This window comes from Lampetra fluviatilis, chromosome 20, assembly GCF_964198595.1.
Source record: "Lampetra fluviatilis chromosome 20, kcLamFluv1.1, whole genome shotgun sequence".
NCBI classification, from domain to species: Eukaryota; Metazoa; Chordata; class Hyperoartia; order Petromyzontiformes; family Petromyzontidae; genus Lampetra; species Lampetra fluviatilis.
This window is the reverse complement of record NC_136294.1, coordinates 12,862,598-12,877,221: the sequence shown is the minus strand read 5'-3', so window position 1 is coordinate 12,877,221 and position 14,624 is coordinate 12,862,598. Positions and strand designations below refer to the sequence as shown.

The following is a 14,624-nucleotide window of genomic DNA, read 5'->3' as shown; positions in this document are numbered from 1 at the left end:
CCCTTCTTTGGACGGCGCTGAACTCAACGAGTTGGTCGTCCCGTGGCCTCCTGAGTTTCCACGTGGGCCATTATTTTACGGTGTAATCGCAAACTTTCTCCGTTCGCTTGTGGGAGGAAGCCCACTCAGAACCGCAGAAGAACGTCTGGAGCTAAATTTAACTGTTCTCCCCATGGAGTTTGCATATTCTCCCATTGGCGGAAGCGTGGATTTTTCTCCAGGTCCTCTGGTTTTTCCCTCCACATTTTGAATCAACATCACACGTTTAGAGTATGTGGCTGCTGTAAATTTCAGAAAAAGAGCGATATAGCTCAGTGAGCCTTACCTGGTCAAAACAAATAAGTATAACCCGTAAAAACAAAGTTTTTCACTATAAATCCTTTATATGCGTGGCAGCGAACTTAATATAAAGGATTTAAAAATATATTCGCCTGTGGAGGACGCGGGGATCGATCCCACGACCTTTGGCATGGGAAGCGAGGGCGCTACCAACTGCGCTACTCCGCCACGGCCTGTGGAGGGGTTACGCTCTGGGCTCTTATACTGTGAATGAGTTCTATTTGAATATATGTAAAATACATTTTTTTTTGCCTAAAAAGTGTAAAATTTTGGGAATTTTTTTTTCACGAACATTAATTGTCTCGCACAACGAGTCTGTGTGGAAAATGTCAGCTCGATTGGATCACGGGAAGTGGGTTAAAAAACGACCGAAGGATTTGCACGGTCGTAAGCAAGCACGCAAGCAAGCAAGCACGCAAGCAAGCAAGCGAACTTAATATAAAGGATTTAAAAATATATTCGCCTGTGGAGGACGCGGGGATCCATCCCGCGACCTTTGGCATGGGAAGCGAGGGCGCTACCAACTGCGCTACTCCGCCACGGCCTGTGGAGGGGTTACGCTCTGGGCTCTTACACTCTGACGTTCAGCCAAAGCCATGAATGCGTTCTATTTGAATATATGTAAAATCATTTTTTTTTGCCTAAAAAGTGTAAAATTTTGGGAATTTTTTTTCACGAACAATAATTGTCTGGCACAACGAGTCTGTGTGGAAAATGTCAGCTCGATTGGATCACGGGAAGTGGGTTAAAAAACGACCGAAAGATTTGCACGGTCCTAAGCAAGCAAGCAAGCACGCGAACTTAATATAAAGGATTTAAAAATAGTTCAGTTTTTTTGTTTGTTTTAACATTGATTGATATTGGTTGGCAAGGTGTCACTGGGGTAACACGTATGCTTCACACCAAGAACGGCCCGGGTTCGATTCCCAACTTGGGTGCCTTTTAGTGTGGAGTTTGTATGTTCTCCAACTGTTCTCTATGGGCTTCCTCCAGTTACTTCCTATAGTTAATCACACACACATATAATGTCATTATATTGGCCAAAAATCTCTGGGCTGAAAAATTTACTGCAAATCACCTACATTTGTTTTTTATAAACATCGTCTGATGTCAGCCACAGTGTCACGTGCGGTGTCACTCGCAATGTCAGCCACGGTGCCACCCACAGTGTCACCGTGGGTGATGGAGCCGATGAGAGGGTAAAGGCCCATAGGAGCCCTGTCATCGCCTGCTACCGCCACTGCAAACCAAATTCACCGCGACGCCGATCCTCTTTTCAATCTGGAATAAAATGTAATGTCCATTTTCATAATGTGCTTATTTCGCTTTCTTGGCATACTTACAAGAAAAAGAGTCTGAAGAACATTTTGCAATTACGTAGCACAGGCGAGAAGCAGGTTGAAAATGTTCACGGCCTATTGCAGGGTTAGCTGCTATCGAATGTGAGATCGGTGGTGCCGAGTGAGATTTGTCAGGATTGTACACAGTTGAATACTCCTACACGGGGTTAATCTCAACTCCTACACCGGGGGGGTGGGATTCTAGATTGAAAGCGATTTTTTTTAGAACTGCTTTTTGTGTTTAGTATGTTGTCTTCCCCCCCCCGCACCTCCAATTAGCACTGTTGGCGACGTACGGTTGCGAAAGAAGTTCAACATACGTACATACGTACATTTAATCTCCTACGCCGGCGCAAATCTCCAGCCCAGAGGGGATGCACCTCGGTACATTCTCAAAGCGATTGGTGCAACATCGCTTTGTGAATCGAGCAGGAGCAGCCAGCTGCGTGGGTGCCTGTAGTCGGGGTTGGTATGGAGCGGCCATACAGGGAGAGGGAATGGGACTTGTACCTGCGAGGTGAAAATCTGTCTCCTGCGCCTTTTTAGGGACGTCACTGACTAATTGCCCAAAAGCATTTGGTAAGTGTAATTTCTCCTCCACGCGTGATAATAACTCAACAAGTAGTTCAATGTTGATGTGGCCATTTTATCGAGCGGCTACTGCGGCTGTGTGGTGTGGCCTGGGATTGTTTTGTTGCTCTTTTTGCTGCCTTGCCGAAGCTTTATAAACCAGACTTATATCATTAATATCTGTTTTTATTCATGTTTCTTGCACTCCTATTGTGCATTTTGTATCGTTTGCCGCTGTAACTTTGCTGCCCCCGTGCCCATATCTGAGACATCTGCGAAAAAGAGCTTCATAGCTCATCGGATTCCTCCTCCAGTCGAAATTTAAGACGCCGATTCTGACGAGTTTACAAAGAGTCCGTTGTTTGAGCCACGAGCCACTTCCAGCCAGCTCTTGTAACTAAGCCTAGTGAGCTGGGGCTGGACACGAGACGTCGTAAATATGTCTATGGGAAGCACGTGGAAGTTGGGAGAGGGCGTGGGGGGGGCGGGTGGGGGGAGCATGGGTGCAGCCGCGTGCAGATGGAGGCTGCCCTGTGTGCTCCCGGGGCAGGCTACATCTGCTTGTGCTGTGGGGGTAATGCAAGTTGGCTTCCCTTCACAGAGCCGTGTGACCCCGGCCTGCCCGCAAGAACGTGCAATGACTGCCTCTGACGTGGGGGAGGGTCTCGCATTGGTGCACTTTCACAAATTTCCATCCCTCTCTCTCCCTGTTTCAAATGAGCTCACATTTCTTTGTACAACTCCACCCTCTCTGTTTAACATTTTTTTTAATAAATGCGTAATTTCCCCGTGCCCGTGCTGCCGTCCAACGGTCCCTTTTTTAATCTCGACAGCTACAAAGCAATTTCCGCTAGGGGCCACGGAACGTGATGCAAGAGAGAGTTTTATGGCGCACTCGTAATTATCTTCATCGCTCTGCTTTCGCACCTCCGATTAGCACGGTTGGCTACGTACGGTGAAAAAGAAGTCCACATGTAATTTTGGTGACTCGAGTCACTCCTTGCAAATGCGATCTACGTTGTCCCTCAAGATCTCGTATCTAATTAACAAAACAACTTAAATAAACTGAATGAACAAGTGACTGCGTGAATACTATAGCAACAGGGCAGCAGAATAGTGCGTGTGATAGCAATCACCATACACCGAGATTTTTTGTTGCATGTGTTTTAAGGTATTGCATTACTCCGTGCCTCTGTGTCATACATCCGCGCTTTGCAAAGGGACACGGAATAATTCTGAGCCTCTGATTGAACGTTTAATTGAATTTTCTTACTGCTACTCGCACGGTGTCACGCCCAAAACATTGCGAAGCGGAAATGTCCTGGTGTCAAATGCGACTTTTTGCCTTTTTTTCTGCGGATTCTCACTCGCTCGATAAGTAATGGAATTTCCTGGTGAACCCCAAGCAACGATGACGAGCGGTGTTCTCGCGCCCGTTAATCGTTATCGCGCGCGGGCAAGAAATGCGCCGTCCATACCCCAGCACACAGCGCCCAATGCACTAACACCGTGAGTCACATGTCGGGACGTGGAGCTCCCTCAACGGCCAGGTGTTTACTTGCACCTCTTTGCACGCCTGGGAAACGAACCGCGTCAAGGTCAGGGGCATGGACATGGGTCACCGTACACTTGCAGAGGAGCACGTTGTGGCAGACTTACAGGCAAAATGTATTTAAAGGGCCCTGATATTTATTCCAATGAATTGTCTGCCGCTATACGTATGGTGTGTAAAAAACACACGTTCGGCCCTTTGGTACAAGTTGTTACCTCTCGTGCACGTGAGAGAATGCAGATTTCTATCTCATTATGTTCAAGCGGTGCAGGGTCAAACGAGTTACGTTCTCGTGCACAGAGAAGTGGCGGTGTGCTCTGATGAAGCACTCGACAAACAGCCTTCACCTGGGTTTCAAGAGCTGGAAACCTGTGCAACGTTTCAATTCGGTGCTCAAGAATGTACAACAACGTGCATTGAAACGTCTTGACTGCATCGACTGCCTCTTCGTTCAGAGGCATTTTAAATTCATTCCATTTTGTCTTTTGTCAAAGGGGTTCTTTTTTGCAAACCTGCTCTGGACGGGTTCTAGACATTTCCCCCCCTAAATTGTTATAACGGGTCCTCTGCAATGCAGCAGTTCTCACCCTGTGGCTCGCGTGAGCCCCACCCAAAGCGGGTGCAGTAGTCTTTCATGTGTGGGAGGGGGGGCACAGGCTTCGGCATGGATACCGTGCTGGAGAAATTACTTGTAAAGGGCTCTGTAGTGTCCTGTGTCTACTATCCTACATTCGATCATGATTGAGCCGCACGTGGAATTTATCATAGGCACCGGCGCTTCCATTATATCTAACATAATTTTCTGGGCGTTTTACCAACTTTCCATTATTGGTTTGGTATTCTTTTCCTTCAAGTAGCAGAGTGGACATCAAGGGAAGATTAACATCGAATGAGAAGAGTGGGCGTGGGCAGGTTGAGTTGCAGCCCGGGTTGATGGCCGGCGGTCGAGACTAACGATGGAATGGCAGTCAAAGGAGGGAACGCGCCCGAGAGAATCCCCGCCAAAAGTTTGATGGACGTGTTTGAGCAAACCATGGGATGGGGGGAGGCGGTGAGCAGTGGGCTTGATTGGGGGGCGCAACCGCCACTGCGGTGTGGACCTGCGTAGGGCGTTAGCATGGCACGCCTGTGGCCGTGTTTTTAGTTTGATGGCGAGGTCTCGCCGCGGACAGCAGCGGAGGGACTGAGGACAATTTGCGTCTCGGAAGAGAGCCCAGAAACCACGCAAAGTGTCGTTTACCTGCACGTTTGACGAAAATGAGCAGGGAATCGACACAAATCAATTTGAATGCTTCCAAAACATCCAACGATCTTGAAACCTCGCAGCTGGATATGGTATAGTTCATGAAATGTAAATGGCCATTACCATGCAAATGGATGCGTTTAGAGTCTCGAGACAGCTCCGTTCGCAGTCGGTCAACATTGCTGACTCACGAAAGTAAACGGAACGGTAACATTTCGTACTGTGTGGCCCTCCGTCACACCGGCTGGTATTTACATGGATGATATTAATAATTCAATATTCTCAACGAACCGTCCGCTCTGACATTTGACCCAGTTGAATTGGAGTATAACGAGACAGCGACGGTATGAGGCCGCCCACGTTTGCCACGCAGGGGTAACCAAACTTGCCTCTTTTTATTTTTTTAAGCAAGCATTGCAAACAACTCGGTGAGACTGTAATTAAAAATGTTGTACCAGTGATATTTGTGAGTTGTCATTGGTAGCTGGCGTTCTATGACCAGGACATGTCGCTAAATCGACGTACGCACCGATAAATAGTCCATAAAGTAAGGATTATCGGTTCTCTTTGTTCAGACAGTGAGGGAAGGTGAAACTCGTTGTTTGCATTTCATTTCGGGGAAAAATGAAGTTGAGCTAATGGGGCTGACAGACGTTAGTTGCTATTTATCTGAACAAATACCTCGCGTGGCTTTTCGTATCCGGTGACGAACGATGATTTTGTTTTTAAAGTTTTAGCCTACAGCGTGAACACTTTTTAAGAAAGAAGTCCCCGATTGTTGTAATGACCTGAATGTGCTTTTTTTACTTCCCGTAAACTTGAGAGGATTACACAGATCCCTGACATGTCACCGAACGCTCTTTAAAAAGGAGAGACGGTCGCGCGTACATTTTAGAGACGAAAATTTCACATTTATTTACGGATGCCCCGTTGATTCCTAACAGCCATCTCACTTTATTCTCAACGAGCGATTGAGTACTGTGAAGGCGATGGCTTCGTGCGTCACGGAAGGGCGTGCTAAAAGATTCAAGTCCGTTGAGACCGGTGGGAGACGTGGAGAGGCCTTGAAATATAAAAAGAAGATTTCTCACTTATTTCTTTACAGGGGTATCTATACGTGGATCGACTTGTATTTATATTTTAAAAAAGACGTTTAATTTTACATAAAATTTCAGGATAAGAAGAAAAAAAATGTGTAGCCTGCACAGGTTTACACGGTCGACAGTGGCCACAGTGGTGCTATGGAGAGAGCGCTGCTGCGGTGAGGAATGGCATGGTGGGGAGAGTCGAGGGCCTGCAGCATGAGTGGCATCAATCGCTGCCGCCACTCAGATTTCACAATGAACAATGATTTCGGATTGTCCGGATTGAAGGGGAGTGAAAGGCCACGAAAAAGCACAGACAGTACAAGTTGGGAACTCCCGCACTGCTTTTACCGATCGTGATGGAACACAGCCAAATCGGCGTAAGATGAACCAACAAAAATCCCACCGTTCATCTGGGATGCACGTGGGAAGTGGCTGCCTCTCATAGAAGGGCATCGTGCCTTCTAGCAGGCCACGACACACCCGAGGAGAGGCTTTGCGCCATGTTGCGCTTTCGCGGCAACGAGCGTCATGCAATCCGGGAGAGACTGGCTGCCTTGCGCACCCTCTCCTGCCAGGCGCGGCCCTCACCGCAACGGTGCCGCGTACCGCAGAGACGCAGGGTGCCGCCCCTCCCCGCCCCTCCCTTCACAGCTCGCGTAGCCAGACGCAAAGTAGAACGTTAATTTAAATCTGACATCGGTGTAACGCTGACCACCGTCCCCCCACCGGCACACGCATTTTGCCTCGGTGTCAATTGCATAGCATCTGCTGTGATCGCTACTTGGCGTGTCGTTGAAGGACAGCGGGAATTGATCCTCAGGAGGACCTTATGGGCGCACACACAATTAAATGTAAGTGGGGGCACTTAATATCATCTGTACGCACGCGTCGTTGTCCACGCGCAGATGAAGGTCCGAATGCCTGCACAGACGCGTCGCTTAAGACCCCTCAACTAATTAGCTTCCACGGTTGCCCGCGAGCGTCCGTCGAGACGCAGGGGTGGCAGAGGCCCAGGGTGTCGCACGTGGAGCAAGTGCAGTCTTGTTCTCCTACAACGCGTTCCTGGAGAACTCCACGTTATGGAAAAAACGCGTTGTAATGAATACTACATGATATAGGGTCAAGCCCAGTCGGCGATAACACGTGAGATGCGTACGCAGGCTGAACAAAGACTGCGGCGCGTGGGTAGCATCAAGAAGCATCCAGCAGCATCCCGCCTCGTGCGATGCTATGCCGAGGCAGCCGTACAACTGCTTATTCCTACCTCGCGCGACATAGTTCCTTTCACTCAATCGCGTTTTATCCAATTTGCATCCGCTTTGTAAAAAATGCGTTCCCTGATACATTAATCGCATTATATTCAATTCGCGTTATGGAAACAATATGCAGCGTTATAGGAGAACAGACTATGTATGTATGTATGTTGAACTTCTTTCGCACCGTACGTAACCACACCGTGCGGGGTTGAATAGCGAGTGTCGTGCAGCTCGGCTGCCGTTTCTACCCTGAGTCAGATGGCCTTGCCAGCGAGTCATGCCAGTGTTCGATGGATGATGCTCGTAGCATTGGGTTGCTTATTGGCATTTTTGCGTGTTTTTTTTGCGTGTGTTAAGTTGGTTGTCCTTCCCTCCACACCTGATTAGCACGGTTGGGCTACGTACGCTCCATGAGGAGGCTATACACTGCTGATGGGACGTAGTGAGAATTAAACCGGGGTGAAGGTTACCATTAAGACATTCCGATCTGAAAAATTAGAGGTAATGATTCGCCCCCTGGGTGACTCCCATAAATGTCGTGATTAAGGATTCGAGATAGGATTCAAGTATTTGGTCTCTCTTTTTTATATTTGTTGCAAATGTAGCGGCCCTTGGTGGCTACCGGGGTCACAAAAAACCCATTACGTAGAGCGTGTGCAAATTGAAAAGCATTGATTGTTCACCACGCGATTGTGATGCTTTTATGATGAGCTTAAAAAAATCAATATTAATTAATTGATGCGTCTTTACACCCCCACCTCCCTCCCTGCTGGAAAAAAAACGATAGTGCGCTCACAATCCACCAAGCCAGCGAATGTTTATCCTGTGAGATAATACAGCGGATTATTTGTAACTTTCGGCAAATAGGCGAGGCATTTTTTACATTGAATCGAGCGCGCATTCGGAGGGTAATGTCGGCAAGTGAGGCTGGGGGCAGAGTGATTCTCAATCTCGGCTGGTCACGCAGGCTAGGCTGCATGCTAACACCGGCCGCCGAGGTGCAATCCACTTAAAGATAACAGCAACAACAAAATCCGAAGGCATCTTGACACCTACCCTGATTTAATGTTTGCAGCTGAGCTGACGCTGCAGCATTCGGGCCCATTGCGTCAGCAGAATTAGCTTTTCTCATTATTTTGTAGGGTGGGAGAAGTATAACGCACGTAGAGCCAAGACAATAGAAAGTTTGTGTCCATGTGGTTATTATATAAATTGCCCCAAGGTGTTACAGCAACCATCGTAAAAAAAAAAACTTCTTCGGTATCCTCGGTATGTTTTCACCGTGGATGTGATGCAGGTGCATTGCTTTCGAGAGAGTGAGCGTAACCTGGGACCTACGGCTGTGAGGTTGTAGGTCTATGTTCATGTTCAATTCCTGATACCTGGAAATTCCTGTTGAGTTATTTTACCAACAGACAGCCTACAATGTCGCCTTCACATGTCCATCTCTTCACAACAAATATTTTTTACACAACACAATATACCGCACTGTCTTCTAGAAGTGCTCAGCAGCATTGCTTCAAGACAAGTAAAACTAGACTGGTGTCGACATTTAGTTTCTCGTCAGCAGAAGGCTGTGCTGTAAATGGCTGTACTGTAAATGTGTGCTAACACATTTACAGGATAGTATTCCTAATTTTTTTATCTGTTTACAGAACTTTCATAATTATGCCGTAGTTTGATAATTACCGCATTGTGTTGTGTTCGCGAGGTCGGATCGTTTGTGACACCACCCTGTCGTAGCCGCCGCCCCCATCTTGCAAATAATGTCATGGGATATTTGTGGTGGTAATTTGGTAATTTTGCACGGAGATCACTTGAACGGCTGTGCAAATCAAACCACCGCCTCTGTGTGGGCCGATTTATTTATTTATTTGGACGGTATGCTCATGTCCGGTTGAGCTCCACGGTTACCGGTTAGGCGCGTCCAGTAACCGGATGCTTGCATCCCGTGTGCCGACAGATTCTCCCGAGCCGCGCACGGGCCGACGACTCGTGGTGCCAGGCGGCGCCATGACGGAGAACGGAAACCCCGACGACACGCCCACCTCCTCCAAGGTGAGCTCCCTCCCCGTCTACCGGCTGCTGGAGAATTGCTCCGCCCGCAAACTGTCACGTTGAAGCGTCTCCTTCGCACGTTGTGCCTCGCTACTTTTGGGTCGTTTCCGTCACTCCTCGCGGTGTCTCCGCCACTTGCTCCGTCCGCCGCTGTGCCCGTCAGCTTATACGGCTTCCATCCCCTCCATTGTTTTGCTGTTTGGTGTCCAGTGTTTGGAGATTGAGGTCCAGTCAGATCGCGGTGTTGTTCTTCCCCGAGCTCCTCCCGGTGTTCCCTCCATCACTGTCCTCCGCATCCAGGCACCATTCACCCCCCGGTCATGCGTCCGGCATCTTGCAGCCTCCTGCGCGTGGCATCACTCAGCAGCCTCGAATCTTTGTCTCTCGCCGCGTCTTCAAAGGCATCCTTGTTAATTGCTCTTTATAAAAAAAAAGATGTTATATAGAAGGCAGTGATTCTCCTGTATTCTTCTTATTTTTTTTCTAGAATAGACTCTTAATGAAAAAAGGAAGGGGAGCATTGAGCTACCCGACCATGTGTTTGTTGGCTTAAATATCAAATGGGCAAGAACACGTGGTCACAATGTATCCTCTTTTTTGCATTCCATGGCAAGGAGGAACTAGGTAAATAATGGCATCTGGGTGCGTACGGAGAGACGGCAGAATCACGTGATTTGAGTGGGTGGGGGCAGCCCAGCACCATTACCATGGGAATAGTGGGGGTATATTAATGGTAATGGGCCTGCACTGAAACAATCAGCGTCTAGTTTCACTTCGCACTGAACGTAGCCTTGTCAGTGCGGAGGTAATCTGTGCATCGGCACTTCAGACCCGGCAGTAATCTTCAAAATTGCCAAACAGTTTAAGGACCGTCTTCATTGTGTCAAGAAATGCTGCTTGACAAGAAACAAGCGCCCAGCTTCCTTATCTTTGGTTACAGATATGATGACATAATGGGAGCTTCCATGTTACAAGAGACAATGGGTTCGCAACTTGTGGACACAGACTCTGAAGTAACTGGTCCATACGGTTTAATTGCTTTATTTTTCGATTTAAAGCTTTCGTGACTGCAGGGATTCATCTTCTTGATTCTTTCGGTAAAGTCACGCAGAAGGGAAGTAATAAAATAATAAAAATAAAACATAATAAAATAATTCTCACGACGTTTCGGCCACAACGCAAGCAGCCGTCCTCAGGTGAAACCAGGTCTGTCGAGGCGACAGCGTCTGAATGAAACAGCACACGTGCTTGGAGACTATATATAAGCTGGGTTGGAAGGGGAGGGGAAAGGGCGTCTTGACAAAAGAATTTGCATATCAAGAGGAATTTAGCATATTTAGGGGAAATGCAGGTATGTGATTAGTACTACTTATGTCCGTGCATTATGCAGGATTAGCAGCATCCAAGGGAGGGGATATGGGAAATGCAGGTATGTGATTAGTACTACTTTGCCCGTGCATTATGCAGGATTAGCAGCATCACATGTCGTTTGGTTTCTCCAATGTAACTCGTACCACAGAGGCAACTTAGTTTGTAGACGCCAGGGTGCTGTATATCTGGAACCACATCTTTTACAGACGGGACCAGATCACGGATTTTATGTACTGTGTTGAATCGGACCTGGATCTTGTGTTTTATCAGGAGTTTATACTTTAGTTGTTTACGTGGTGGTTTTAGTTACTGCAGCTACATACTATTAACACTTCTTCCCTTTATTAATGCTACCCCTATCCCCTCCCTGTGATGCTGCTAATCCTGCATAATGCACGGGCAAAGTAGCACTAATCACATACCTGCATTTCCCATATCCCCTCCCTTGGATGCTGCTAATCCTGCATAATGCACGGACATAAGTAGTACTAATCACATACCTGCATTTCCCATAAATATGCTAAATTCCTCTTGATATGCAAATTATTTTGTCAAGACGCCCTTTCCCCCCCCCCCTTCCAACCCAGCTTATATATATGTGCTCCAAGCACGTGTGCTGTTTCATTCAGACGCTGTCGCCTCGACAGACTTGGTTTCACCTGAGGACGGCTGCTTGCGTTGTGGCCGAAACGTCGTGAGAATTATTTTATTACGTTTTATTTGTATTAGTTTATTACTTCCCTTCTACGTGACTTTACCGAAAGAACCAAGAAGATGCTTTATTTTTGTTTGGTCGTTTCAAACGTCAGGTGAAAATGAAGTAGGTGGCGGCGTGGGAGGACGCTGCAAAGGGAAACGTCGCTACAAAGATGAGAATCGATGGTTGCTTGAAAGGGCGCGTTTTGTCGCGTGCGTCGGTGAAGTTGAACGCGGTTTTTGATCATTATCGTGCGCCGAGCCGGGTGGCCAGCCGCCTCATCGGCAGCACGGAGAGAGGGCCCTGAGCCCATTGGTGAGCCTGGGCACAGGGGGGGGGGGGAGAGGGCCCTGAGCCCACCGGTGAGCCTGGCCACAGGGGCGGGGGGGGGGGGCCCTGAGCCCACCGGTGAGCCTGGCCACGGGGGGGGGGGGAGAGGGCCCTGAGCCCACTGGTGAGCCTGGCCACGGGGGGGGGGGAGAGGGCCCTGAGCCCACCGGTGAGCCTGGCCACGGGGGGGGGGGGAGAGGGCCCTGAGCCCACCGGTGAGCCTGGCCACAGGGGGGGGAGAGGGCCCTGAGCCCACCGGTGAGCCTGGCCACAGGGGGGGGAGAGGGCCCTGAGCCCACCGGTGAGCCTGGCCACAGGGGGGGGAGAGGGCCCTGAGCCCACCGGTGAGCCTGGCCACAGGGGGGGGGGGAGAGGGCCCTGAGCCCACCGGTGAGCCTGGCCACAGGGGGGGGAGAGGGCCCTGAGCCCACCGCCAGTGAGCCTGTCCACAGGGGGGGGAGAGGGCCCTGAGCCCACCGGTGAGCCTGGCCACAGGGGGGGGGAGAGGGCCCTGAGCCCACCGGTGAGCCTGGCCACAGGGGGGGGGAGAGGGCCCTGAGCCCACCGGTGAGCCTGGCCACGGGGGGGGAGAGGGCCCTGAGCCCACCGGTGAGCCTGGCCACAGGGGGGGGAGAGGGCCCTGAGCCCACCGGTGAGCCTGGCCACAGGGGGGGGGGGAGAGGGCCCTGAGCCCACCGGTGAGCCTGGCCACAGGGGGGGGGAGAGAGCCCTGAGCCCACCGGTGAGCCTGGCCACAGGGGGGGGAGAGGGCCCTGAGCCCACCGGTGAGCCTGGCCACAGGGGGGGGAGAGGGCCCTGAGCCCACCGGTGAGCCTGGCCACAGGGGGGGGAGAGGGCCCTGAGCCCACCGGTGAGCCTGGCCACAGGAGGGGGGGGAGAGGGCCCTGAGCCCACCGGTGAGCCTGGCCACAGGGGGGGGGGAGAGGGCCCTGAGCCCACCGCCAGTGAGCCTGTCCACAGGGGGGGGAGAGGGCCCTGAGCCCACCGGTGAGCCTGGCCACAGGGGGGGGAGAGGGCCCTGAGCCCACCGGTGAGCCTGGCCACAGGGGGGGGGAGAGGGCCCTGAGCCCACCGGTGAGCCTGGCCACGGGGGGGGGAGAGGGCCCTGAGCCCACCGGTGAGCCTGGCCACAGGGGGGGGGAGAGGGCCCTGAGCCCACCGGTGAGCCTGGCCACAGGGGGGGGGGAGAGGGCCCTGAGCCCACCGGTGAGCCTGGCCACAGGGGGGGGGAGAGGGCCCTGAGCCCACCGGTGAGCCTGGCCACAGGGGGGGGGGGAGAGGGCCCTGAGCCCACCGGTGAGCCTGGCCACAGGGGGGGGAGAGGGCCCTGAGCCCACCGGTGAGCCTGGCCACAAGGGGGGGGAGAGGGCCCTGAGCCCACCGGTGAGCCTGGCCACAGTGGGGGGGAGAGGGCCCTGAGCCCACCAGTGAGCCTGGCCACAGGGGGGGGGAGAGGGCCCTGAGTCCATCGGTGAGCCTGGCCACAGGGAGGGGGAGAGGGCCCTGAGCCCACCAGTGAGCCTGGCCACAGGGGGGCGGAGAGGGCCCTGAGCCCACCGGTGAGCCTGGCCACGGGGGGGGAGAGGGCCCTGAGCCCACCGGTGAGCCTGGCCACAGGGGGGGGGAGAGGGCCCTGAGCCCACCGGTGAGCCTGGCCACAGGGGGGGGAGAGGGCCCTGAGCCCACCGGTGAGCCTGGCCACAGGGGGGGGGGAGAGGGCCCTGAGCCCACCGGTGAGCCTGGCCACGGGGGGGGAGAGGGCCCTGAGCCCACCGGTGAGCCTGGCCACAGCGGGGGGAGAGGGCCCTGAGCCCACCGGTGAGCCTGGCCACAGGGGGGGGGAGAGGGCCCTGAGCCCACCGGTGAGCCTGGCCACAGGGGGGGGAGAGGGCCCTGAGCCCACCGGTGAGCCTGGCCACAAGGGGGGGAGAGGGCCCTGAGCCCACCGGTGAGCCTGGCCACAGTGGGGGGGAGAGGGCCCTGAGCCCACCAGTGAGCCTGGCCACAGGGGGGGGGGAGAGGGCCCTGAGTCCATCGGTGAGCCTGGCCACAGGGAGGGGGAGAGGGCCCTGAGCCCACCAGTGAGCCTGGCCACAGGGGGGCGGAGAGGGCCCTGAGCCCACCGGTGAGCCTGGCCACAGGGGGGGGGGGAGAGGGCCCTGAGTCCATCGGTGAGCCTGGCCACAGGGGGGGGGGGAGAGGGCCCTGAGCCCACCAGTGAGCCTGGCCACAGGGGGGGGGGGAGAGGGCCCTGAGTCCACCAGTGAGCCTGGCCACAGGGGGGGGGGGAGAGGGCCCTGAGTCCACCAGTGAGCCTGGCCACAGGGGGGGGAGAGGGCCCTGAGTCCACCAGTGAGCCTGGCCACAGGGGGGGAGAAGGCCCTGAGTCCACCAGTGAGCCTGGCCACAGGGGGGGGGGGGAGAGGGCCCTGAGTCCACCAGTGAGCCTGGCCACAGGGGGGGATAGGGCCCTGAGCCCACCGGTGAGCCTGGCCACAGGGGGGGGAGAGGGCCCTGAGCCCACCGGTGAGCCTGGCCACAGGGGGGGAGAGGGCCCTGAGCCCACCGGTGAGCCTGACCACAGGGGGGGGGGGAGAGGGCCCTGAGCCCACCGGTGAGCCTGGCCACAGGGGGGGGGAGAGGGCCCTGAGCCCACCGGTGAGCCTGGCCACAGGGGGGGAGAGGGCCCTGAGCCCACCGGTGAGCCTGGCCACAGGGGGGGGAGAGGGCCCTGAGCCCACCGGTGAGCCTGGCCACAG

General features: G+C 53.1%; 1 protein-coding gene across 6 annotated transcripts in view; it reads left to right on the top strand.

The window, feature by feature from the left end:
* The window catches only part of LOC144937974 (ras GTPase-activating protein nGAP-like), a 585,198-nt gene that overhangs the window by 352,181 nt on the left and 218,393 nt on the right, over positions 1-14,624 (top strand). For all 6 annotated transcript variants that reach the window (XM_078865638.1, XM_078865636.1, XM_078865637.1 and 3 more), the window contains one exon: positions 9,352-9,446. In XM_078865638.1, the coding sequence (XP_078721764.1) occupies positions 9,352-9,446 (95 nt within the window). The remainder of the gene's footprint in view (positions 1-9,351; positions 9,447-14,624) is intronic.